The 25,951-nt window shown below is 38.3% G+C and overlaps 2 protein-coding genes across 3 annotated transcripts in view; both read left to right on the top strand.

Annotated features, from left to right (window-relative positions):
• Positions 1 to 1,339: 1,339 nt before the first annotated feature.
• RB195_000999 (uncharacterized protein) lies at positions 1,340 to 2,352 on the top strand (the record flags this gene model as incomplete). Its single annotated transcript, XM_064197576.1, has 3 exons — positions 1,340 to 1,376; positions 1,917 to 2,177; positions 2,240 to 2,352. The coding sequence occupies 3 exons, from the start codon at positions 1,340 to 1,342 to the stop codon at positions 2,350 to 2,352; spliced, it is 411 nt and encodes a 136-aa protein (XP_064053457.1).
• A 16,713-nt stretch (positions 2,353 to 19,065) lies between these two features.
• The window catches only part of RB195_000997 (uncharacterized protein), a gene marked incomplete at both ends in the record, with an annotated part of 42,346 nt that continues 35,460 nt past the window's right edge, over positions 19,066 to 25,951 (top strand). The window contains one exon of one of the 2 annotated variants that reach the window (XM_064197573.1): positions 19,066 to 19,128. In XM_064197573.1, coding sequence (XP_064053455.1) covers positions 19,066 to 19,128 — 63 coding nt within the window. The remainder of the gene's footprint in view (positions 19,129 to 25,951) is intronic. The other variant, XM_064197574.1, reaches the window with a different exon arrangement.

The following is a 25,951-nucleotide window of genomic DNA, read 5'->3' as shown; positions in this document are numbered from 1 at the left end:
CGATTTGTGGACGAGAAGTCGTTAAGTAAATAGAAAGAAAAACTAAGAAAACCTAAAACGCAGTATTCTGTAAAAGCGAAAAACAATAACGTTAGGGTTTAATTGTGTACTACTTCTTAAGCAGAACCAAGATTACCAATAACGTTAGGGTTTGCCACCGTACAACATTATGACTTGCCTATTGGATTGTAAACTTCCAATATTTCTAGACCATAACAAATAGCCAAATTCTCTCCTTTCATCTTCACCGCACAGCAAATGCACTGCCTACATAAAATGAAAAATATCTAAAAACAAATTCCGATCCTTAGACGACACGCACTGAATTCTAAATCGCATTTTCTTCCGTGAGCTAGATAGCTGGTAATTGAAAATACAGTTGTACATTTATTAGTTTCCAGAATCTCTTACGTTATCGAATGTATAAATCATCGTGTTCGGTTAGCTTCTCCTGAAACACTACTAATTCTCTGTTTGTTCGTTTCATGAAACCGTGTCTTCTCACCAACGTGTTCAAGTGAAACCAATGGATGGGCTCCCGAGAGGACCGGAGCGTGTAGGTAGAGGTGCACTCTAAACCTCATGAGAACCGAAGGGATTCGCATGCCTCTTTTTTTACGACGATTAGGAAGATATGAGAGCAACCATTCCGGACACCGCAATCTACAACCCCATCTCTAGCTTTTCTCGCGGATTCCTTCACCACGTTAGATTTATGGTAAGCTGCTTTAAGCGAATTTCACTGGTTCTCTTTAATTGCGGTAAAATCTAATCATAGTTGCAAAAATTCTGGTCACTATTATCGCTTTGCACTTTGTTTCAAAACATGGAAGTTGACAATGTACTGAGTTCCATTCACTTTGTATCTTGGCTGATTAAAACCTTCCCATTTGAAGCTCTGATATATGCAAAACAAGAAAGCAATGAGAGAGTCGAGTTATGAGGGTTATGAGTGTGACTTTCGGCAACATTCTGCACTACCTGCATGATTCTGACGGGTTACAAATTTTCAGAAAATACTTCCTACGCTTTCTATCTACTGGTAGCGTTTTGGAGAATGCAATTGAAAAATATGTGATTGTCTCTTGTTTCCATTCAACACAAGACTGCTACTGTAAAATTACTGAAAATCTCAATTTTCCTGTGAGTATGTTTACCTCATTGTACAATCATACATTATTTATACAGTATACAAATCTTTTTTCACATATACTATGGATACCACTATGATTCTCGTGGCAAATTGTTACTAAGATGTTGTGAAGCTACACTTTTCGGATACGTGTGGAAAAGAAGCAAGAACGAATAACCTGATGTTTTTGTTCCAAGACGTCATCCCATGGATGATCCGACTACGGATACGGGGGCTGCTATCAGTAAATGCAATGAATTTACTATTATTTCGAGTAATAAAATTTTCATCCCTCTGGTGAAGATCACCATCAGAAAAGGGACAACAAGCTTCAGCAAATTCGAAAATCTAGCACAGATCAGATCTTCATGCTGGTTATGATAAATGCCCAGGATTCATAAAACTAAAAAATAGGATAATGGACAAGCATCGTTCGACGAACATTGAGAAATCAGAATAGGGTAAATGTAGGGTAGGGCACCAATGCTGTCGCAATGCGACTTCGACTCAATTCGATAGGAATGATATCCATCTTTTAACTCAGCCTTATTGATTAATTTCAACTTGGTCATCAAGAAATTCTGCAAACTCCTCATTTAGAATACCTCACTGATCCGATAGGCAGATAGCCACCGATGCTGACATTTATAGGCTCAGCCTTCACGGTATACATATAGTTGAGTCAAAACGACATGAAGAACGGACAGCTGCGCAAGCGGTTGCGCCCGAAGTGGTACGGTAGAGACAGCGGTTGGAATCGTGGTGGGACCAAGTCGAACTGCAGAGGCGGGTGACGGTAGCGAGGATCCTTACACGATCCCAACCACTACGCTCCACCGCACCGCTTCGAGCAGAGCCGCTTGCGCAACTGTCCGTGCTTCATGTCGTTTTGATCCAAGTACATATCTGGTCGATCGGCGCATTGAGGGGCTCCATCCCGGTCTCAAGAGCGACATCGAAAGATTCGTCAGTACTCAGGGTTCTCCAGTCTTCGAGACGCCTCAATCCTCGTCATCAGAAGATTCGCCTTGGCCGTCAATAAATCGTCAGTATCTACGTTTGTCGTTCTTAATAAGTCTATTTGTTCAATCCGCGTGGCAATTGCAGAGCAACTGAAGGTCGAGCAAATTAACTCATCCAGTTCTACCACATATGCGATTTCCATAAAAAATGGAGAAGTCACAGATGAGAAAATTAAGGAAATTTCTGCAAGTGTATAAGTGCGCTGTCAATGTATTTCTTTGTACATTATTTGTATTTTGTATTTGTATTTATCATTTGAGCGATCTAGGTCCCACATCGAACTATTCGCTTCTGCTGCCCCGTCATTATTGAGCTGCTGATCAGCGCATCCAGATCTGTTCCATTACTCGCACTTATGCATCAGCAGAACGACCTATAAAGACTCTTGAGGTTCATGATATAAAATTTGTGCTCCCACTACTAAAAACACGGTAACTGCACGATCCTGTGTTCTCACTCTTCTTTGGTTTCACAGAATCTTTACGTCTTTTTAGTTGATGCCCTGAGAATGGCTTCGACTTCGTCCAATCGTTCCCAACAGTCTCCATTCGTTGACGAACGAGAAGTGATTACTGTGTTTGGGAGCAATTCTACTTCATAAATATGCCCTCTCGTCCAGTGTTAAAATATTCCAACATCAAAGTTTCCTGGTTGGTAGAAAGCCCTGAGCTTTCTACCAACCAGGAAACTTTGATGATTGAACTTTGATTGAAGCTGACCGTACTCGGTACCACAAAGTCTTACAGTAGGAAGATAAGGAAACAGATGTGACATTAGTTAATGAAAAGAGAGGTTTGCGAAATGAAGCGCCTCTATCTCGTGTATATCGAGAAGAAGACGCCGAAAGACTGGCAAAATTACAGTAAACTGTAGAAGGACGAAAGAAAAGCAGTGATCAACATTTGTTCTTTCTTCTGTATTGCAATATGCCACCAATAACTTTCCACAGAACATTTAACATTATTTTTGAGTATTTTTTTGGAAAAAAATTTCTGCTAGAATAGCTCAAGCACAAATATTTTAGGAAAAACATTGCCATCTTTCGGAATAATATAAAGAGCAAATCAGTGGTGCATCGCAGTTATTATTATTGACGTACCTAACTGATGTTCTATGGTCATTTTGCTTGCAAATTCCACCTATTCTTCGCCTGCATTACACACGTATTCTCCTGATATTTAGCCGTAGCTTCTTCTATGTTTGTTCAGATTTCGCCTGTTAAATTATTTCGGAAAAGAGATGTAGATGAGTTGTCCACAAATGTTTAATTGTAACTTGTTAATTGTTAGGATTATTCTCTGTAAACTACACAAACTGGCTGGCTTCGAAAGCCTTAATGTACGTTTGGGAACAACGCACGAACAGTGTTTTCTTAGTAGTGCGATGCAATCAACAATGAGAAAATCTTACAAAAGCAAAATAGCTCTTCAAATATTCTCAAATATGTTTTCTTCTTACGTCGCAAAAGATATTACATGTCCCCTCAAAAAGTTTTTAACATTTACTGCTGTGCGATTCTGTTAACAGATGGTTTCCTTCGTTCTTATGTACATTGTTCCTAATTACGTCACTGCAAGTATAACAGCGAATAAAAATTTCAAACTGACACAAAGTAATCCTCTTTTTCTGGAGGGTCTTTCTATGTATTTTAACATACATAAATGATTTCCTCTGTTTCTGACCTTTGCAGTAGTCTTTCGATAAAGTTTTTAAAGTGAGGATAAATTTTCTGGCGTTAAGCAATGCGCTTGGGATGCGCCCTCACGTTCACTTCTTTCAGAATCGTTTGAGGTTCTCGAACGTGTAACTGGCGTATACAATGACTTGCGGTGGCTAGCCGATGTGTCACTTCAGTGTTTTTATCCTCCCAGACGAGCCTGGTACCAATCTATCGACCGTCCTTGGTGAGCACTAGGGCAGATTCGAACCTCCGATCGATCGTGCAGGGAGCGGAACCTCTAGCCGCTCCACCACATTCGATTTCTTACCGTCATAACAGCATGTCGTACTTCGGAGGGGAGAACCACTGAAATGACATGTCCGTTTTCCCTCAGAAGGTGAGGAGACAAGTGGACATGGCTGTCAAAAAAAGTCGAAGGAGAAGTCGTTGATAATTTTCTAAATTCCGCTTCTCGGTGCAGTGAGTTTCATTTGTGTTCCAGTCATCTTCGTCTTCCGACTGGCGAAGTCTCGGCATGAAGACTGCTCCTTCCAACCTCTATATCTTTAGACAACACTTCTCTTCTTCTCACTTAGAGGTCTTCTTTTATCACTTGCAAAGCCTTGCTAGCTTGGACGTGAGTTCTTGGTTGCCGGCGACTCGTGCGGCTCCATGTTAGCGTACCAACTGAAAAGTTTCTGAAGACAGTAATCTCTTGCGGGTTTTAGAACTCTCCGCCTTATTGATGCGCACGTGAAGGTGTTGAGTGAGTCAATCCTATTCTTCGGAAATGCTGTCCATTGCGAAGTCTTCCTAAACAGCAACTAGCTGAGCGAGGAGATCCCAGTTAATGATAGTTCTGGGAGATCGCTCTCTGATGTTCGCGGTCTTTAGAGCTCGATCAACCCCTTAAAACTTAACCGCCTCCAGTGGATGGGAAATGTAGTATCGCGACTAGCCTGTTGTGGTCGTTCTAGTGAATGAGATCCTTGGGAAGAAATTGCGATGCTAGCCAATTTCTTCCAGCTATAAAGAAAAACTATTGTATTCCTAGGAATATATTTTGGCATTTGCTCTGTTTTTCAAAAAGAAACAACTAAGATTGAATCTCTTCTGTTTCTAGAACTCACATTAAAAATAGATTTTGTAAGTAACGGTACAACGCAGGGTCTAAATCATGAAGTTACCGACTTCAGTATTCTAATAAAAGTCTAGTAAGTAATATGCAAGTTCTTGGAAACAGGTAACTCCTTCGTATAATGTGTCGGTTGTTCGTTTATTTTGGGATAAAATCTAATAAAAGTGGGAAGAGCCAGTTATAATTTTGAAAATTCCTATATTTGCAGTTCCCGGACTGCATGACTATAGGTTAATTACTATGTGGACGTCTCAGTGCAACATCTGGAACACATGCGAGGATTTGCGATTTCCATAAACACTAGGATTATAGACGTGACGCAATCAAGAATGATGTTGTAATTTCTCTCTTTAAGCTCAGCTAACTCTCTAATCTTCTCTTTTAATTTTGGTTAAGCACTTTTTTAGTTGAGCATGCACCAGCATTTTTCTTCTATGATAGATTTTTTATCGAGAGAACTTCTATTCACTACAATAAAATTAATCCTCAATTTCTTAACCACTGATCGAATTTTGTGACTTTTCCCATTTATGGTAAACCTCTCACCAGTTCGATTTGCTTCGTAGTTATGAGGCGAACTACTTTAAGCTGATCACTTCCATTTCTCAAACAAATTCTGATTAAATTACACTAGTCTCTGAACAAATTGCACCTAATTTGAAAAATTCCAGAATTCTGGATAATGAAAAGAATTGTGCACTTTGAGGACTATAATCTATTGCACACTAAAGTGCATAAACGTACAAGGCAAATATTTGCCATTTTTCTTTGGTTATTACATAAAAAAAACCAGGACATTTCCCCATTCACAGCACATCCATCAACTAATTGCACCTTATTTTTCAACATATTACAGATGCTTTCTGGCAAATTAATTTTTCACAAAACGTCCTTTCACAAAATGCTTTTTGAGTAAAATCTTGGATGCTAAGTTTTGTGAAGAAAAGTGTTTCACATATGCCTTTAAGATCCTCACTATTAGAATATTAAATAAATATCTTTTAAAGATTTTTTTAAATACAGGAATTAGTAGTTCAGTAGGAGTTTCTTTTTTAAATCTATATTAACAAAGTAAAGGTAAAGAGTGGAGTAGCCAAAGTACCTTATCAAAATTGTCAAGTCTTTTTTTCGAAAAGATAAGAAGTTGGATATCCACATATAATCCTTATATTAGTTCCAGAAGGAGCGGGAGTAGCGCAGTAGGTAAGAGGTTAGGCTGGGACTGCACTGTCGGTTGATGTTTAAATCGCTCCAGAGCCAAATAGGCGTTTTATCCCTCTGGGGTCAATAAATTGGTAGCAGACCTGTGTGAGAAGATGGAAACACTGACTTGATTTATTGAAGGATTGACTAACGAAAGACACTTTATCATTTCCAACCTTTAATTCCAGAATGTTGCAAACGATTGCTCTAGCTAATTAAAATAAATTTTCGAAAAGAGCAACGAGAAAATCGTAATTGGAAAAGTAATTCAAAAGAGAGAGAAAAATGAATGCTCAACTACAGTGTCATTGCTGCAGGGCTTGTTGGGAAAATGTTGGCGGAATAAAATTAGCTTGTAGTATCTGAAACAAAAAAGAAGATATTTTGAATGCTATATTTATTACTTTTTAAAATCATGTTTTCGTTCTTTTTTCAAAAGCGTACTTCTAAATCCGATTTAAAATTTGCTATAAACTAACTTCCTTATATTTTCCAAGAAAAAAATTAGTCGAGAGGCCACTGTGTTACTCCACGGAAAAAAATGGGTGATGACTATTGCGAAAATTTTTCTTTTGGGTTGTCAGTGAGCTAAAACTAACCCTCCTTTAAATATAGTCTAAATAAAATCCAATACTTGTATGTATTTATTTCGATTTGTAGTTTGTAGAAGCATATCACTAAGTTCACTAAAAATTTGTTTTCATTTTGAAAGGATAAACACTCTTGCGTATCAAACAAGTTGGGATACGACAACTCGTTTTACTGCAATTCATGTAACCGTTGAGGTTTTGAAAGAGGTGTTGGCTTATATAATTACTTAGTGGGGCCAGCCAATATATTAAGTCAGTGTTTTTATCCTCCCAGACAAGTCTGATACCAATTTATCGACAACGGAAGGACGAAGGACTTGCTTGGCACTAGGGCGGTTTCGATCCATTGACCGTGCGGTCACGGCGGTCTTCTTAGCGACTGCGCTACACCTGCCCTACAACTTTCACTCTATTCTTTGCAAATTTTATTAATTACTCATAAGAAGGAAACGTCCAAAAACATCCTGAATCAGGTAAGTATTGTGTCTTTGGGAAATCAGATTAGTAAAAGTTCGTCTCCTACCTTCGTAGATTTATTTTCCAACAAAGAATAGATTCCAAAATGGAGTCTCATATTCCATGTGTGGTAGAGTGGTGGAGACTTTTTTAAAAGATGTGCTGAATGTATAGGCTCTTTATAGTGTATGAATTCTTACTATCATGAAAAGATTCAGGTTTCTGTGATGACGTTGGTGAGAGGTGAGTGTAAAAATTAGAAGATTTGTTAGCATTCACAGCAAGGATTCAGGATTTTTTGACTACGTGACTAAAAGTGTCTTGTCTCACAGAATTATTAGGGTACTTACACTTCTAGCGGATGTCTGCTCATTTGATTTATGTAGGAGATAAATATTGATGCCGTCGGCAAACGTTTACACTTTTATGCGATAGGTGGTGCATAGAATTGACTATTCTGGATCTCTAAGAGGAAAATTTTCCGAAACGGGAAGGTCTGATGTCTTTGGTAGAAGATATTTCTGTGAAAAGAATGAAATGAATAGTTTTACGGGGTATTTATGCTTTTTCGGAAAGTGAAAAAAATGTTAGAAACAGAAAAGCCTAATTTTTACGTTGCTCTAATCGTTTAAAAAGCATCATGAGCCATATTATAATGCAAAGATGTACAAAAAAGCAAATTGTCCTAGATATTGATAACTAGATCTCTAGGACCAAACATAATTGCGATTGTTAAGCTGTCGTTGGGGATTTCATTTCTGTTGAGTGAAAGACATATCTGGATTACGTCTGCTAATCATTTTTTGTTGTCCTCTGAAAATTTTTGGAAGAGTAAAGCGTTGCATCCCATGTAGAGCTCTTGTCAAAGTGTTAAAGATAACGTGACCTCTCTTTCTTCCAGTAATGAGCACGTCAGAAAGACATCTATGAGGAGGAGCGTGTGCCCGACTCAATCCTCGTTGGTTCAGTCGGCTTGTGTGCGTGTAAATGCGTTTGTGCCTGCTTTTGATAGTGCGTCCCTAGCGTCGTTGAATCGATTCCAAAACACAACTTCCGTATAATTCTCTCCACTCTCCTTCTCTTTACACTCGTACCTCTTCTCTCTGTGGTTTCCCTCGTCTTCGTTGCGTAGTTTTTGGAAGAAATCTGCCAGTCGAGCATTTTCGTTAACACGCCAATACCCTTTTGATGAATTTAAGAATTATTCGCTCTCTCAGTTTTTATTTTTCCAGTATTTTACTTTTTTGAAGTGGGGAAATAATGCTGACTATGTAATGCTTGGGAACAAATTAGTTTACAGAGGACTCTCCAGAAATGTTAGTATATTTAAGAAGAAGAACTTTATTTCTTCTGTAAATAACTATTGTTTTTTCCACTTTTTTCTTCCTATTCAAAGATTGCTTCCTTGATTTTGTAGTATTTCCAGAGTCCTTTTGCCAGTTTATCCAGCATTTCCCCCATTTTCATTTCAAATGTGGGACCTAGTGTCGATAGAGTTTTAAAAAATATTTCTCTCCCTTTTATTGAGTAAGTGACAATAAGTTGTCGAAAAAATTTACCTTGTTTTTGTTTTGCATTCCAGCGAAAATTTGCGGAGCGAAATTTGAATTTTTATCATCTTTTTCGGGAAATGAGTCAATTAACAAATCATTTTGATCTTTGTGTACCCCTCCTCTCCAATCTCGTATTCCTGCATGGATTTCTTGCACTCAGCTTCACAAAGAACAAGAGAGAGTTAAAGAGGATTGCAGGAGTTAAAAGTGAAGCCCGGGTATGAACTTCTTCCCTCTTTTAACAATCCCTTGCTGGCTCATTTTTAGCTATCTTCATAGGAAATATTATATTCCTGGACAAAAAAGAAAAAACCTGCTCATGACCTTATAACCGGTTTTCCAGCCTCAGTCAGAGGTAAATAAAACGGAAAAAATGGAAGTGAAACCTATAAATTCCATTTTTTTAAACTCCAACTCACTATATAAACTCCGCAAAGCGAGGAAATGAGCTGCGTTGCGCTACCTGTTTCTATCACATTGTTTTAAGCTCCTTTCTGCGAAATCTCTTGTGCAACTGCGTTGTCTACAGGGAATATTCCTCCAAGGTATCCTTGAGTAGCTGATTTCATATTTTTCAGTTTAAACTCACTCTCAAAAAAGAGTTGAAGATTCTGTACTGGACGTGTGAATATTCAAATTTTTCTGAGGATTATTTGATACACTCGCGTCTTCAGTCAAATAATATTGTTATGGTGCTTTAATAAAAAAATTGTCATCACTTTTTCATTACAATAATTCTAGTCAACAGTACCGTGGACAGTAACCCATAATTTCATGTTGGTTTGTTGGACAAGCGCTGTAGTGTTCCATCGTTTTCTACGATTTCTGTGAGAGACATTAATGTTTTTTCCCCTTCTCAAAATCTTCCCGGATACTTTTGTTTGAGCCATCGTTTCTAGATGTGAGGTCAATAGTTTATTGTACTCTGAAACATTTACTGATTAAAATTTATGGAAGTGTGAATTTTTCCGTGCTCTAATGTGTTAAGGTCATCACCCCACGAATCTGAGGTGATACGGATTTTAGATGGAATACTCGCATACGGGGTCGTAAATTATGGAGAGGAGGGTGATTCCGTTCATCTCTTCCTAATTGCCGTAAAAAACGGCCCGGAAGATGCGACGCGTGGACAAGGCTGCCGCTCTCCAATGAACTTGTAGAAAATTGCGCGCCAGAATGCTCGAAGTCGTATCTTCAGGGTTGTTTTTAACGGCAATTGGGAAGAAATGGATGGAATCTCCCTTCTCTCCATAATCTACGATCCCGTATACGAATACTCCACCGGAAATCCGTACCACCTCAGATTCGTGGGGTGATGCCTTTAAGTAAGGCGGCTATGACGTTTACACTTCAACTTCTTCTCGGGACCGATCTGTAAATGTTCTGGAATCGTCCGATCTACGTGTTCTGCTGGTTTCTGCAGCGTCAAGGCATTAGCATTCGTTCCCTTGCAACAGGCGATTAGTCCAGTTAATGCCTCATTCATCGATGTTGCTGCAGTTACTAATAGACACCACCTGAATCGCCGGAATTTTCAAAACCTTGCAAAATCCGTAATCCCCATTGATTCTAACCTTGTCACAGCATTCGATAAGTTTTACGACAGTGAAATAAACGTCGTAAACAATGAAGAGTTTTAGAAGTATATGATACTTCCAAATTTGCACATTTCCTATGTTTCACCATTTGAAATAACTTCATTTGTGTATTCCAAAATGTCGGCATCCCTGGTTCATTATACTTCTAAATGATTTAAGCGATCCAGTTTGTTAGAAGCTAAAACTTAGGTACTATATTCTGTTCAGTATCTAAATTTCTAATTATATTATTCGAGGAGTTACATTTTTCATTATGGACCTAAATGTTTTAAGTGACAGTGTTTACTAGAGGTGGATACCAGTATACTATGCCAATGTGTACCAGTGCCCATGTGTATCTTTCTACTTTAACTGTTCGAAGGATTGCATTTTTTTCGTCCTTCCAAAGCTCCTCATTTCCCATTGTATTCCACGATTATGCGCTCTCTTCTTTTCCTGAAGCTTAGCGAGTGATCGATAGACAGATTTCCCCTTGTAAAGCATTTTCCATAACTCAGCGTGTTGAAAAAAATTACGGCGGCGAAATTTCCTGGGCTTGACTAATGGTTTGCTTTCTTCCATGGAACAGTTTTTAAAAATGCATTTTGGGGCTTTTATAGTAATATTTTTTCGATTTTCTTTAACAGTATTTCTGCCTGTGCTCATCTTTTTCCTCTCCTACAATTTTTATGTGTTCATTGTTTTTTTTTCTTCGCATAACTGCAGGAAATTTTATGACTGTAACAAATAACTTGTCTAAAAATTCTATTTCTAATTTTTCACTCACAAAAATCTAGTTTTTTTTTCTCGCAGTAAAATCTAATAGCAAGGTCCTCTGTTTGATCCGATGGAAGAGATTCTGGAAAATATTTGCTGAAAACTTCTCCATATCCCTCAAGTTTCATCCACTCTAAGCAATTCGAACATTTTCCCTATGCGGTCTTTTTTATGTAGAAGTTCGCTTATTTCTAGACTTATCCTTCTTAGCTGGAACTATCAAGCTCCATCAAATCTCATTTTGCACCACATTTCACGGTGGCTAACCATCTCAAATATTGACAGAATAAAATGAATTCTCTAACTGCTTCGTTAGTATTTCCTCAGATTTCTCAATGTTCTGAGAGATTTGTCCTTTCGAGTAGTAGTTTTTGTGATCGATAAGAAACGTGAACAACGTTCTTCCTTTAAGGAAGTGGCATTTTCGCTTTTCTTTCGACTATTTACGTCAGCATCAGCTGCTTTCACTGCTTTCTCCTAAATGCCAATTTTGTTCGACATGAGGCAGCTCATTCATGGAATTCATACTGGGGAGGAGAAGATGAGACTCGCGAAAACATTCCGAACGGCGCTCCTTTTTTTCGTTTGGAGCTCGTGCCAACAGCATCGGGCGATTTTTGGTCTTGTCTTCATCAGTTCTGTAGATAACATCGTTCGGAATTTGTTGCTGCTTCGTGGTCCCGTTTCAAACATTAAGTAAAGCGGAAGAAGAAAGTTGAAAATACAGCCGTGAAGCAAAACACCACTCATCGTGTGTTATCTACACTACGTTTCTTGTATGTTCAGATTGATATATTAATTCTTCCTCTTTTTCTCTAATCCTCACTTCCTCGTTTTTGTCGACGAGTTAGATTTTCCTCCATGCTGTTAGTTTTCTGAGTGTTTCAAAGATATCAAATTCTTACACGATTGCAGCAAAATTCAAAACAACTTAGGTCCCCTTCTCCTAAAATCACTGCTTCAACGCCATTTATTTCCATACCAGTCAGGAAGTAAAGTATCGACGTATTGAATGGTTCTCCAGTTGGTGTTTGTGTTCTAAAATGGATAATTTCTTATCTAAATACAATTCGACCACTTCATTTTTGGTTGAGTACCTCTAATTGGCATGAGATGAGGGAGAAACGAGAAGGCAATGATTGAAAAAAGTGCTTAAGTATAAAAAAAAGTCTGGCCCTAATTCCGCAGCTCCTCAAGAACACAAAACAAAAAAAAATTGATATGTACATTTCCGATTTAGCTATGTTTATATATTTATGCATATCATAAACGTACATACATATGTAGGTAGACAAGTCAAACACATATTTGGTTGCTAGGAAACTTTGCGGTGAAAATCCTTCTCTCAGAGCATTCTGAAATTTTAACGAGTTATAAAAAAATCCATTCTTTATTTATTTATACATAACGTATGATTGGTGAATTGTTATGTTCGTATTATTTTTTGAAATAATACGAACTTTTTCTTCTTTTTCTCTTTTTTTTAGAACAGACCTTTTTTTCAGCACTTTTCGTAGGCTTAAATACCCATTCTTCTCTTCGCTTAGGTTGTCCCATTCTCCTGGTGGACTTTTCGTGGTCCATGACGAACACCAGTTTTCCAGTATGGAATTAGTTTTACATTGTTGTCACTTGCATTTCAATCTGGAACGAACAACTGGAGAAGTTGACTGTTTTTCTCAAACCCCACAGCATGTAAAAGGACAAAGAAAATCCATCCAGACACTCCATATAATTTTTTTTCCATATAAACACGAGATCTCCGAACTTTTTTGCATATCATTTAAAAAAAACAGCTTATCATTCTTTGTACGGGCCAACATTTGTACAGCGCTGTCGCACAGTCATCTTCCCCGTATCGTACAAGCTGGAGCACTGTTTGCTGTCACCACAAGAAAAGAGAAAACGAGAATGATCGCTGCCAAAATTTCAACACAATTTTTGCACTTAGCCGGCGCACAATTCGATTAAGAGTCGTGAAATCCAGATTTGAGACAGTGAATCAAGCATCTGTCATTAGAACGTTCACACAAATCCATATTTAGCTCGAGTTCTGAAAATATAGGACATATATGCTCTTAATAGAGAAATATAAGTAATAAGGATACTGTGAGACTACAGATTGTGGTCTCTAAAGATAACTTTTCTTGCATTAGCGCAATCGCGAAAGTGTTTAGAAGAGTAGGTTTTTGTGATCTTTTCGAACTAATAGAATTTTCACAGCAACTAAGTAGACGGCGATATGGCACTTATATCTTCTACTCACGAAGTATTTGCTTCAAGTTATTCTCATTAAAGGCATCACCGCTCGAATCTGGGGTGGTAAGGGTTTCAGGTGAGGTTTGTTATGCCTACACGGGGCCGTAGGTTCTGGGGAAGATGGTGATTCCGTTCATCTCATCCTAATCGCCGAAAAAAACCACCCGGAAAATGCGGCTTCGAGCGTTTCGGGGTGCTATTTTCCACAACGAGTTCTATTGGAGTGCGCTAACCTTGTGCACGCGCCGCATCTTCCGAGCCGTTTTTTTACGGCAATTTGGAAGAAATGGACGGAGTCACATCCCCTCCTCCCCATAATCTACGATCCCGTATAAGCATAGCCTACCTCAAATCCTACCATCCCAATTCGTGGGGTAATGCCTTTAAGTTGTTTCCCGATGTTCAGCACAAATTCTCGGAACAAGTTCAGAAACTCGGAACTTTCTCGGAACGTAATTCACTTCAGAAAAAGTACTTTCAATTCTGTTCAAAAAGAAATAGACCTGCACTTAGTGATAAACGACAAAAATTTTCATTGTTCCTACCGTCGAACGCACTCTTTTGTTGTTATGTTGTTCATTTTTTTCAGATTTTGACAGATTCATGTGCACTGGCTCCATTTTAGCAGATTTTTCGTCTTTTTATTCCAAACTTCACTTTCTTCTTCGTCAGCGTCGTTATCCCTTTCTTTTTCTCAACATTTTTGCGTGGAATATTAGATTTATTATCCAATCAAATATTAATATGGAATCGGAATAAATGTCTTGTGAGGAATTCGACGATTGTGTTTTCAAGTAGCGGCGTGTTTCTACTAGATAAAATTCCCCAAGGATCACATTCACACATATGAATATTGCAATGCGACATGAAGTAGGGCACGTCGAGAAGCGAAGCAACTCAATCATTTTCACATGCTTACAAGAACTGTCCCACAAAATTTGCCGCACTGTGCAGCCCTTTGTTGAAGACTTTCGGCACCGGGAACTCCCTTTGTTCCTCTTATCACTTGCAAAATCAGCGCCAAAAGTTTTTCCTTTTATTTTGATCCTACAAGAAGTGCCATAAAGCTGAAGGGCAACATAATTCCACTCATATGTACCATTACAGATTTAGAATGGTTGTGGTGTACATTGGGCAGACGACAAAAAAATGCACCGCCAGAAATTTTCCGACTTGTCTAAGTTTGGTAAAGACTCGTCCTAGAGACCGAAACTATCATACTTCATAATTTGAGTCCTTTCCTGAGCACGTCAGTACTTTTCAAGAGGATTCTCTCTGCTTAGGTTTAGGTCAAGTTATCAATATACATGATAACATCGATAATTTTTATTCGCATTGGTGCTCTCCTTTGAAACTTTTGTAAAACGTTCGCAGCGAGCAGGGTTCGAACCTACGCGGGCAATGCCCATTGGATTTCAAGTCCAACTCCTTAACCACTCGGACATCGCTGCACTTGAATGTGCTTCGTTACTCTTCAGAAAAAAAAACCACTTTATGTATCCTGATCCAGGAAAAAACGCCGCTAGCAGTCATTTTCGCAGCTGCCCAAAGTTCGAAGAAGTTCCTTCTTTCTGCGGTTTTCCTTCGACGCTGATCGCTTTCTGGTAATAAATCTGGGTAATTTATGTGGTCGCGTCACGTGAATAGCATATCTATAGCAGCTCTTTCAATGAAAATTGAATTCCCATTTGCGTCATATCCTAAGGAAGAGGACTGTTCCGCAATAATTCTCCACTTCCTATAGAGTTTAGTGGTTTGATACCAAATCTATACGGATTGTACTGTAATTTGGCATACTTTACTTACTACTTAATTTACTTTAAGTCAATGAATTTTTATGAAAACTGCAATTAATTAGTAAATGGTAGTTAAAGCCGATATTCTGTTTCTACATTTGGCTGCTGTTAGATGTTTGGAAATCGGAACATTAGCACAATACGCGATTTGAATGTGCCTGGAACGAGCGCCGGACTTCCCTGTGTCAGAAAACGATTTGACGTATGTTACATGTACGGCGACGTATCCTGGGAATTGAATACTCGTTTCTCAGAATGTACGCATCGCATGCATTTTCTTAGTTGTTTACTACATTTGAAGTGAAGGTTTTAATTAATATTATATGATTCTCAGAAGTTTCATTCGTTCTTTATTGCAACGTTGTCAAATTCTCATATTACAATATCGATTGTTTTTCTTCTCGGAAAGTTTCCCTCCTATTTATGGTGAAAGCTGATCTCTTTTCACTTTTTCTTCTATCATAGCGCAAGAACAAATTTCTAACGTTGGCATTTTAGCGGAGGTAGAAGAGCAGATTTGTAGTAGGTAGGGGGAAAGAACAAAGGACATCTGAGGAAGTTGATTTGTTACTTCCTAGCTAACTAGTAATGACAACTTCGCAGTATATTGACATTTTATGGGTTCGATATTTCTTTGTATTTGTTTCGCTAGCGTGTCCAACGACAGCCGAAGCGTATAAACTGGGCCTTCATGGCCGGCAGAGCAAGAAATTAGGTTAGTGGTGCTTGCTTGGCTATTCGTTCCTACGTCGCCATCGGCTAACATTAGCTTTTTTCTACTCGTGGAGGCTTTTTTTTCGAAAAGATTCTCCAATCGTTATTTTAAAGACATATTCCGCTTTTTTTCTTCCCAACATGGATTATCGTTTTTTTTAGCAAAGAGCTAATTCCGGAACTTTTTCACTTAGTTAGCTTGCTGAAGAGTGACAACTTGATGAGACGGATGTCTCATATATCAACATGTCCCTGTGAGAATTAGTTTTTTCTATTTCTCTTCAGAAGATAGTGAATAATTTGACCGGAAATTCTTCCCGACGTTCTATCTACCCCCCTTTCCCCACGCATTATTTCCACTTCCTCGAACGTTTCTAGAATAAAAGTCTTTTTTTTTTTCAAACCTATCACTTCACATTTATTATACCTAGCTATGCTAGAAAGGAAAAAAACAGTTCCTTTTTCACGATGGCATTAAGGATTCATGAATAAACTGAATATTCTTCACGTAGCTGTTCAGAAACACAAATTCTATTTCCTGTTTTTTATCACCATCGTGCCAGCATCCACGCTCCGAGTGGAGTATGTCAGCATTAAATTTCAGTGTTTTAGTTTCGTTTTTCGCAGTCAAAGGACATTTTCAATCTGAGAAAAAACTGTAGAGGTGAGGTCTTGACCACTCTTATATATTCGTCTCGTTGTAACTTTCACTCATTGATTGCGGAATTTTACAACAAGATCTAGTATTCAATAGAATGGAGAGCTTTAAAGTATACTAGGAAGGTTTAGAATTCACGTTGCCTAACAAAGATTTGTTAATTGCCTTCTTACAATTACAGTTAACTTAATATCTTATAAGTACAACTAACCCGTAATTCAGAAAATAATTTTGATTTTAGCAGTTTTTTGAGTAGATTTAGTATTAGTTGTGGTAATTTGCGAAATTACTGGTTTACTAGAAATTTTTTGAAGTCTAAACAAGATGGATGGTGACATAGACAAAAAAAACTACGTCACGAAGAAAAAGTACTGGTTATCTTCTTATTCTTATCACTTTTCAATTTTTTTCTACTTAAATGAAGATTGATTGATTGTCTGAGATTTTTTCATTCTCGTAGCCTCTCTGTTAACAATTTTCATTATTCAGAGCATTGCTAAATATCATATCACAAAGACACAGTAAGAGAAAATAAAAAGTTTAGTATTACACGAGAAAACTTCTTTTTCTGGATCTTTTCCTTCACATAGCGCTGCTGGTTGCACCTTGTCAAGCCCATTTCTAATTAGTTTGTTTTTCTTGTGTAATAATTTTTATGGTTAAATTCGGTTGGTTTGTGCTGCTATGCGCCTTTTTGTGGATTTTTCGCGAAAAAAAAGAACTCACTAGTTGAACCTATCATTCATTTATGTTTAATATCCATCTCTACTTCAAAATATTTTTAGTTTTCGCCCTGATTTGTAGAGGTTTCGCGTAAATATAGCTGGAAGGAAAGCCATGAGGAAAGGACATCTGGACGACTGTTCCAAAAATAGCATGTTCTCGGTTAGAATTATCGCTACGCATGCACATTACCCGTAAGCACGCCGTTTCACCGCGACACTCCATTCAACATCTCAGGTTTCCCGGGAAGCCGTTGAGATTGTTATGGCTGGATGGACATAAATAATTTTTCATTCAACGTCCCGTGTGAATCATTCGCTGACGTGGTGTGCTTGCTTTATTTCTGCTATCTATTCTCTCATAACCCAGACGAAAAAAAGAAATCCATGGGGGAAAATTTGCGACGAATAAACTTTTAAGATAGGGATTTTCTTCTCGTTTTTCTACTAACCTGCCGAACTTTTTTCCACACTCCATTTCGCTTAGTTTTCCACCTTTCTAAGGTGTAAAAATCTGTACAAATCTAAGGTTCTACCTTTCCTTTTCTTTCTTTCTTTTTTAATTTCTGCTCTTTGAAAAATACACGCCTTTGTGGTAATACTGCCGTCTCATTACATGCCAACTCATTAGCGATTTCTGAAAATTTTCACACCTTCTTTTTCATTAACGATAGTGCAATGATTTGTAGCAATACCTAGGTTTTATAATAAGTACATACAAAGTGCACAGTGCTCCAGTTGTATACGAAGTCACACCGCTTACATTTTTAACTCATAATTCATTTTTCTTTTTTTTGTGGCTGTCTAAAAGTTTGGTTACATGTATACTTGGACCATTATTTACTTCTTTCGACATGGTACCTGTATATTTAGGGTTATTTATTATTATTTACTTTTATTACAATTTATTCAGATTTGTATAATTACTATAAAAAGTACTGCATATGTATATATATATATATATATATATACATATTTCAAAAGTTGTTTTTATATTTGGAAACTTTGCAAAGCCTTTGTAGTGGAATGTAGATCAATTTCATGAATAATCGATATGAAAAGAAGAGAGTGAAAAAGGTGGAGAGACAGAATTGGCAGAATTGGCAGCAGCGTTTCATAGGTATTTGTTTGTTTGTTTTGTACCATCTTCGGATTTAATTACGTTCTTAGTTTCCTTAAAATTATTTCCGGAGAAAAATAACAGAATGAATTGAAAGTAATCTGGAGTGTCAGCAGTGCTGTCAACTGCACTCTTTCAGACGTTGATGCATTCCGGGTTAACTTCTGGGAATTCTGGATGCGGTAAGCAAAGCGCCATCACAACTCTAGTACTTTTTTGTTTGTTCACAAGTGAAAAGAAGGTTCATGCTGTTTACTGCAACTATGAAAAAAGACTACCACAGGAAGTGTAATATTCGTTAATGGTACGATTAGCACAAAATACAGAAAATAAATAAATAAATAAAAGTAGAATAAATTATAGATAAAATGAATAAATGAAGTAGTTCTTAGACTGCTTAAAAGTTTTCAATACTACTTGTTTTTCCCGTAATTCTTGCGTCTTAGTTTTGATTAACAGATTTTTGCGTGAAGATGACAGACCTAGTCGTCATCGTTCTATCTTTTCTGTTTTTTCTCTTCCATCTACTTTATTTACGTCCTCAGCTGGAATTTATAAGTAAACATCAGCATGGACTAACGATAATTGTTGTAATTTTAGGGAGTGAGGACATGCTACTTCTCACGACACTTATGTAGAGTATTACTGCTTCGCTGGTTGTCTGTTTGCTCTTTATGAACGTATGGCATGATCTTTGTTCTACTCATGAATTCATTCGTCAACGGACTGATGCAGAGCGTGACGCAAGCGGTAAATGAATTAGTTGGTTCCCAATCCGGAGCAACTCATTTTATTGTATGTTTTTTGTTCTGTTCTCACGAATGTTTTTAGTAAACAAATTCCACTAGTTTGAGGGAATTGTTTTCCCCTGCTCTTTGCTGCTGCACTTGATCGTTTTTTTCTGCCGTGCTAAAAAGCCAAAGTCAAATGATCCAATCTCTTGAAGTCAGTAAAATATGTAAAATATCGAGGAGTTAAAACTTCACAAAGTTCTTCAGTGTCTCTTAAGCTCCTTCATTAAAAAATTTAATAAATATGATTTGGAACTTGAAAATTTGAAAAAAAGCCACATCTTTTCCTTTGAAATGATGGGCAACAAAGAAGAACTTAGAACTTTCTCACAGAAAACAACGGCTTATCTCATTTCGTTTTGCATTTTTCTTTTTCTTTGAGCACTTGTTTTCCTACCACTGTGGAGTGCTTTTTTTTAGAAAACGTTAAGAGCATTCACCTATCTAGCAACGTTTTTTTTTTGTTTCCCCAATAAATTTCTTTTCTGCTGTTAACTATGGCATTTGCCGGCATGCATGACAGCATGTCGTTTCCGAATTCTGACTCTGGCATCATTGCTGAATGGAAATGCCATAGGCGGCAACACACCGCCGTCCCCTACGCTCATTCCCAGTTACTTCTCTGCTTCATTGTCAGTAGTGGCTCGGAGAGCTCAGAACAACGTCATTTCAGACACGGCGGGTTTCCGTGGGCGAATCTATGCGTTGCGCTTTTTTATATTCTCACATTCACCCGAAAAGCCCCCTTCAGAATTGTTTCTTCGTCGTGCAATATTTGTTGAAGGGCTAGTTGAATGCTGTTGGCATACGTACATATATGAGGCACAGCGGATTACTTGGAATTATTCTTCGTCACGAAGAGTCGTCCTCTGGTGCATTTTTCATTCTTATCCCATCATCTTACATCAGTTTGCTTTCCGGTGCTTCGTGTTCGTTATTTTCTTGTGTAATTGCTTCTTTGCTGAAATATCATTTTTATTGTATATTCCTTGAAGTACTTTGAAAATGCTGGAATTCGAAAATTGGTAGCAATATCAATGCATTAACACATCAGTACGTTCCTTTTCTTGCGTTTAGTCCCCTTCTTTATTCTGACATTAGACAATTAATCGAAGTCAAAAATTTCGAAAAATGATGCACTCGATAGAAAAAATTCGTTCATAGAATCATTTATTCCGAAAAAAAACTTCAGCAACTATTTAACGAGGACCAGGATCTTAAATAATTACCAAACAACTGCGTGACCCTATATATTGCATATTTTCTACTACCCCCTTATTGCAACCATAGAAAAATCTGACCATTGTCTGCTACCTCCTCTTCCAGCAGCACAGACGTCTACTCGATGCTTCTCATGGTTTTTTCTCTAAACCTTTCGTTCTTCGCGAATTTGCTTTGTCGCCGTTACAAGCCGTTAGCTTCTGCCACTGCTTTCTCATTAAGAAAGCAGTCTTTGTGAAGAATCAAAAGGGAAATAAAAACCTATTGTCGCTTTTATGCTTGGATTCTTGTGATTTTAAGACTTTCCAGTATTCATATTTTTTCTATTGTTATATAGCATCATTTAATATTGATAATATCGACTTCCTGCTACGAACGTCCTATAGCAACGGAGGGAAGAATAAATTCTTTCCTTATGTCCGCTAGCCCTCGTAAGCCACTGGAGAAAACTCTTACATTAAGAAAAGATATGTTCATATATGAGTTATATATGAGCAAATTGGGTTTGAGATGCCCCATGTTCCGTATCTATAGTAATAAATTTTGTAATATAACGTAATATAGGCCAATTATACGTGTGCTTTTATATTTGTACTCATAGGCTATGATGAGTTATGTTTATACTTACTGCTATTTCTTAATTTGCTATATTTGTACTTATATAGGTGGTGGTTTTAAGGTCGTCATGAACTATTTCTGAGACGCTTCTCTCAAGAAAATAGTGCTCAGAAAAAGGTTTTTAAGCAATTTTCTTGTCATTTTTGAATTTCAAAATAATCCTAGTGAGATATTATCATCTGATGAACGCCTTCTTCACTTGACTCTTTACATTCTTCGCAAGGAGAATATGTGAATAAAATTTTTTTACGCAAAAAAAATCTCTTCAAAAAGCGTGGTGTAGTGTAGTCACTAAGAGGTTCCGCTTTGGCTGCAGCATAATCGATCGGAGGTTCGATTCCGCTAGCTCCCGTAAGTCACCGCATAGGTGGTTACTTGTTCGTTTCTCCCCTGTATCGTTTGTTCAAGGAAAAAAGTGATAATTGGTGATGATGCTAATTAGCGTAATTACTAAATCAAATTTTATTGATATTTTATTTATGTTTATTGACTCAGACCTCAAGAAACCTGCTTAGGTAGCGTTAGAACATTTTTTTTGGATTTGACCTCCACAACTCGCTTTTCGCCAAATCCGAATATACTTATCTTCAAGGTATATCTTGCCCCATCTGATCGCATTTGTTTACTTTGCTTGTTGTTCATGCGTCAATTATTTGTTATATTTATATCAATGTTTAACCAGATGTGGCCGCTGCTCCATAACAAACCCCACGTAATCAACATAAGTGGAAAAGGTGAAACCGAAAGTCCCATTAATGACATATAAATCGAAGAGAGGTAAGGGAACGCGTACGGAAGAAAGTTCACATGAGTCAGTTGGAGCCTGTACACGCGCCAACATGACTCCGGAAAAGGTACTGCAAACAACTCTCCGCTGCGTAACTCTCCGGAACCAGAGAGTTGTGACAGGAGCAGGTGTTTGCTGCTTGTTTCTGAGGCGAACCGAGGACACGACAAATTTCTGTTTTCAATCTGAATGCAACGAATCACGAAATTGTTGACGTGCTGTGTAAACCTGTTCGAAGATATAGTGTTCTGAATGTAGGTCACAAAGATGAGCGTGGCCTCGCTCAGTTTCCCCTAACCTTCCTAAGAAAAAAACGACGTGGGAGACGACTTTCGTTCCTACGAGAAAAGTTGGGACGCGTCAGTTCTGTGCAAGCGCCGCGTCCGTGTGCGAGCGCTGGAAAATCAACTGAGTCTCTTCGGCTTCGTATTCAAGTGAAAGCAACGAATAGGCTGCTGAGAGAACCGGAGCGAGTACATGGATGGCCCGTTCTAACGTAACTTTTAGGAGCAAACGCCGTTCCCACACCTGTCGTTCTTTTTCAGGGCGTTAAGGAGAAATTCTGCGGTATTGTGTCAATTTTCGTAATCTGCATCCGGACCTCTCTATTTCCCATTAGGTTTCTCCACTACGTCATGTTCGTGATACGCTACGCTTAAATCTGGAACATGGGTTCATTCATTCATTGCTTTTTATGTTAAAAGACGCTAAATAGCATTTTTCCCTCAAAGTGATGGATGACGCCTCTTTTGGTGAGTAGGGACGGTAAGGACATGAGACAAGGCATGTGTTTCGTCGGTTCATTTTGTTAACGAGAACTAGTGACTTAGGCAAACAATTTCTCCCATATTCATGTTGTTTGTCATATTCATGCTATTTGCTTTGTGAGAAAAGAAGGGCATATTGGATTTCTCACTCGAAATTCTTTCCTTTTTCTTGCCGCTGCTATTGCGAGAGGCTCCATTAAATTTGTTTGTCTTTGTATCATAACGATGTCGCATTCTGAATGCGATGACGTGCGCCAGTCACACACAGCTCGCATAGCAGTATATATGAAGGAATATTAGTTAGAATGTATAAATTCAGTATTGCAAACACTCCTCGGCGCATACCCTTCACGATCTTTTTAGTAGTTTCAGTGTCTTCTCCAAAGATTCGCAAAATAAACGCAAGTACAATAAACATCCTCGTAGGAATTGTTGCGGCTACCTTAACAGTCAGTGCAAGTCAGCACCGTAGATCTCCGGTTATTCATACGATCCGAGGTTGTAGATGGTCACTGCAAGTCTACGAGGGTAAAAGATATGAAGGGAAGGCAGTTGCTGGTCGAGAATTGACAATTCGCTGCAACTGATGAGACTTTGCTATCAAGGCAAATGGAAATTTTTATAGAAAACAACTAAAACGTGACGTTCTTCGTCGAAATAGAGATGTTCGGATGACGCTATATGTCACATCTCATCTTACGTCTGAAAACCATTCGTCCCGTCGAGGTTATTCCTCGACGAGTTCATCGCAGCGCTGCCTTGACAACGGAGTATCCTCAGTTGCAACGGAGGAATCTTCGTCTGCTCACAATTCCACTAACTACTACCGCCTGCTCTTCTTATCTCTTAACCTCGTAGACTTTCACCGGCTATTTACAACCCAAGATGTTGTGAATCGCCGGAGATCTACGTTGAAGACTGACTTATTGACTGACTATTACAGAAGCCACAATATTTTCCTCCAATAATACCCAACTCCTCAACTGACTGCAAAAACTTTCAGAGAGCATTCGATGCGTCTTGCCAAACAACATTTTCCATTTATTTTTAAATCCCACAAAATTTTATTGCGGATTTCAGAGCTGCAGTAAACACCTCCATCCACTTCGTATCAGTTGGGATTCTCTATTCTGTTCCCAATTATCCCGCTGCCCTTGTCGCTGTATCCAAATATATGTAGAGTATGAATTTGTTTGTCACCCCGAGCAGTGAGCCGCTTTACGTCTTAGCAGCAGCAATAAGTAATTTTCATATAGATATACAGCTCAGCAAAGAATCCAGTTATGAGTCCTGATTTTTTTTTTACTATTATGTTATCACATATCGAAAGAAATGTTTCTTTTTCGGAAGAATATTTCCGTGAGGAAATACGACTCAGTTAGAGGCAATATCCACCATTCCATGTCACTTGGGTTTTGTTTTTCAGCCTCTAAATGTTTCCTCAAAGAAGAAATAGACAGTATTTGAAATGCTGAGAGAGAGAGAAGCATACGCGCATATACGACGGCATATACGCACATACACACGTTCTTTCGTTCCTACGTTTCTTGTCACATGTACATACATACATACATAAATACATACATACATACAGTAATGTCAAAACGACATGAAGCATGCCGTTGCGTAAGCGGCTGCGCTCGAAACGGTGGAGATGGGGGTTGAATCGAGGAGGGATCATCGCAAAACGCAGCAATGAACAATTGTAGCTGGGGTCCTCACTCGATGCTAACCGCTGCGCTCCACCGAACCGCTTCGAGCGCAACCGGCTGCGCAACTGCAACGTGCTTCGTGTCGTTTTAACTCTACTAAAACAAAAACACACCTATGTACCCAAATGCATGTACAGACATAAACGATAAACGATAGACGAAGAAAAAAAAAGAGAACTACTGAAAAAATACATGACAGAACAGAATGTGAAATAATGACACATCAATCTATATCTACGGTCTTTTACAGATAAATAATAGGGATCCACGCGCCTGTTATTTACTTTTGTATAGAAAACAGATGACATGATTTAAAGGTAATTCTTTCTCAGATTTTCACAAACAATTTTTTTTCCATTATTTATACTTAACAAAAAAATTATCTGCAACGATTCAAAGGTAACTTCATACATTTCCTGACCACATAACTTTTTCTTTCCTCTCATATTTCACGCGAACACTTTTCAATTTAGCTTTTTCCCATTTCCGTGCATGTCATTTTCATTTTCGGACTACTCTCGCTTAATTCTCAATCCATGTGATTTTTAGAAAGTGAAGACCTCATTTGCGGCTACAGTGTTGTCTAGGACAATTGTTAGATAAATTCATTGCCATTTGGAACCTTTCCAATTTTCGTCAATTCATTCACAGGGAAATCTTACAAAGCGACAAAGGAGTTTGCGAGTTTACACCACCAAAGTACCGTAGATACACCGCTTATGGACAATAGAGCTACATGCCTAGAGTTCCACTTCTTAAAATTGAAATTTCGTCGAATGTCTGTTCATATCCATTACGAGATGTTGTTTTTCGTAGTAGTCATCTACGTAATCGTCTGTTACCTTCAATTACGAAAACTTCTTACGCTGCATATGAGGTGATCACTGTTTTTTTTTTGTCAGGAAATGGTGGTTTTCCGATAACGTCACGCATTAGCGAACAAGTCTGGAGCCCTGGATTTCATTCTCAAGGTGAGTTCACACCTACATACTCCACGGTTCGTGGTATTCATTGTGATTTAACACAGTAAGGAGATGTAATGGACGGAATATAGGCGAATGTAATAATCGAATGACAAAGTAGTGAATGTCCTCATTTTTTTCCACGCCTGAAACGAAAACTGTCACTTGGCAGCGTTTTTGCCACTCTGGTCTGCCACGCCACACGAATGTTGGCTGTCTGCCAAGAATGTATCAATGCAAGAAACCTTCAGTGCTTTTGCATAAATAATATAGGAATACGTAGCTCTGCAAAGTTGGTTTGTATAACGATAGCAGTGATGAGCAATGCACAATCTGCAATAGAAGGATATTCCTTTTCTGTCCCATTAATCTGGAGTAGAGGAATATTCCCATGAAGAAAGCGATTATCACTTCTATTCATTAAAGGCAGCATACCACGAATCTGAGGTGGTGCGGATTTCAGGTGGAGTATTCGTTTACGGGATAGTAGATTATGGAGAGAGGTGTGGTTCCGTCCACTTCTTCCTAATTGCCATAAAAAACGGCCCGCAAGATGCAGCGCCGCACAGGGCTGGCGCGCTCCAATCGAATTCCTTGTGGAAAATAGTGCGCCGGAACGCTCGAAGCCGTATCTTCCGGGCCGTTTTCTACGGCAGTTAGCAAGAAATGAACGGAATCACCCCCCTCTCCATAATCTACGACCCCATATGCGAAT

Source organism: Necator americanus, chromosome IV, assembly GCF_031761385.1.
Source record: "Necator americanus strain Aroian chromosome IV, whole genome shotgun sequence".
Lineage (NCBI taxonomy): Eukaryota > Metazoa > Nematoda > Chromadorea > Rhabditida > Ancylostomatidae > Necator > Necator americanus.
This window is presented reverse-complemented; position numbering and strand designations above follow the sequence as displayed.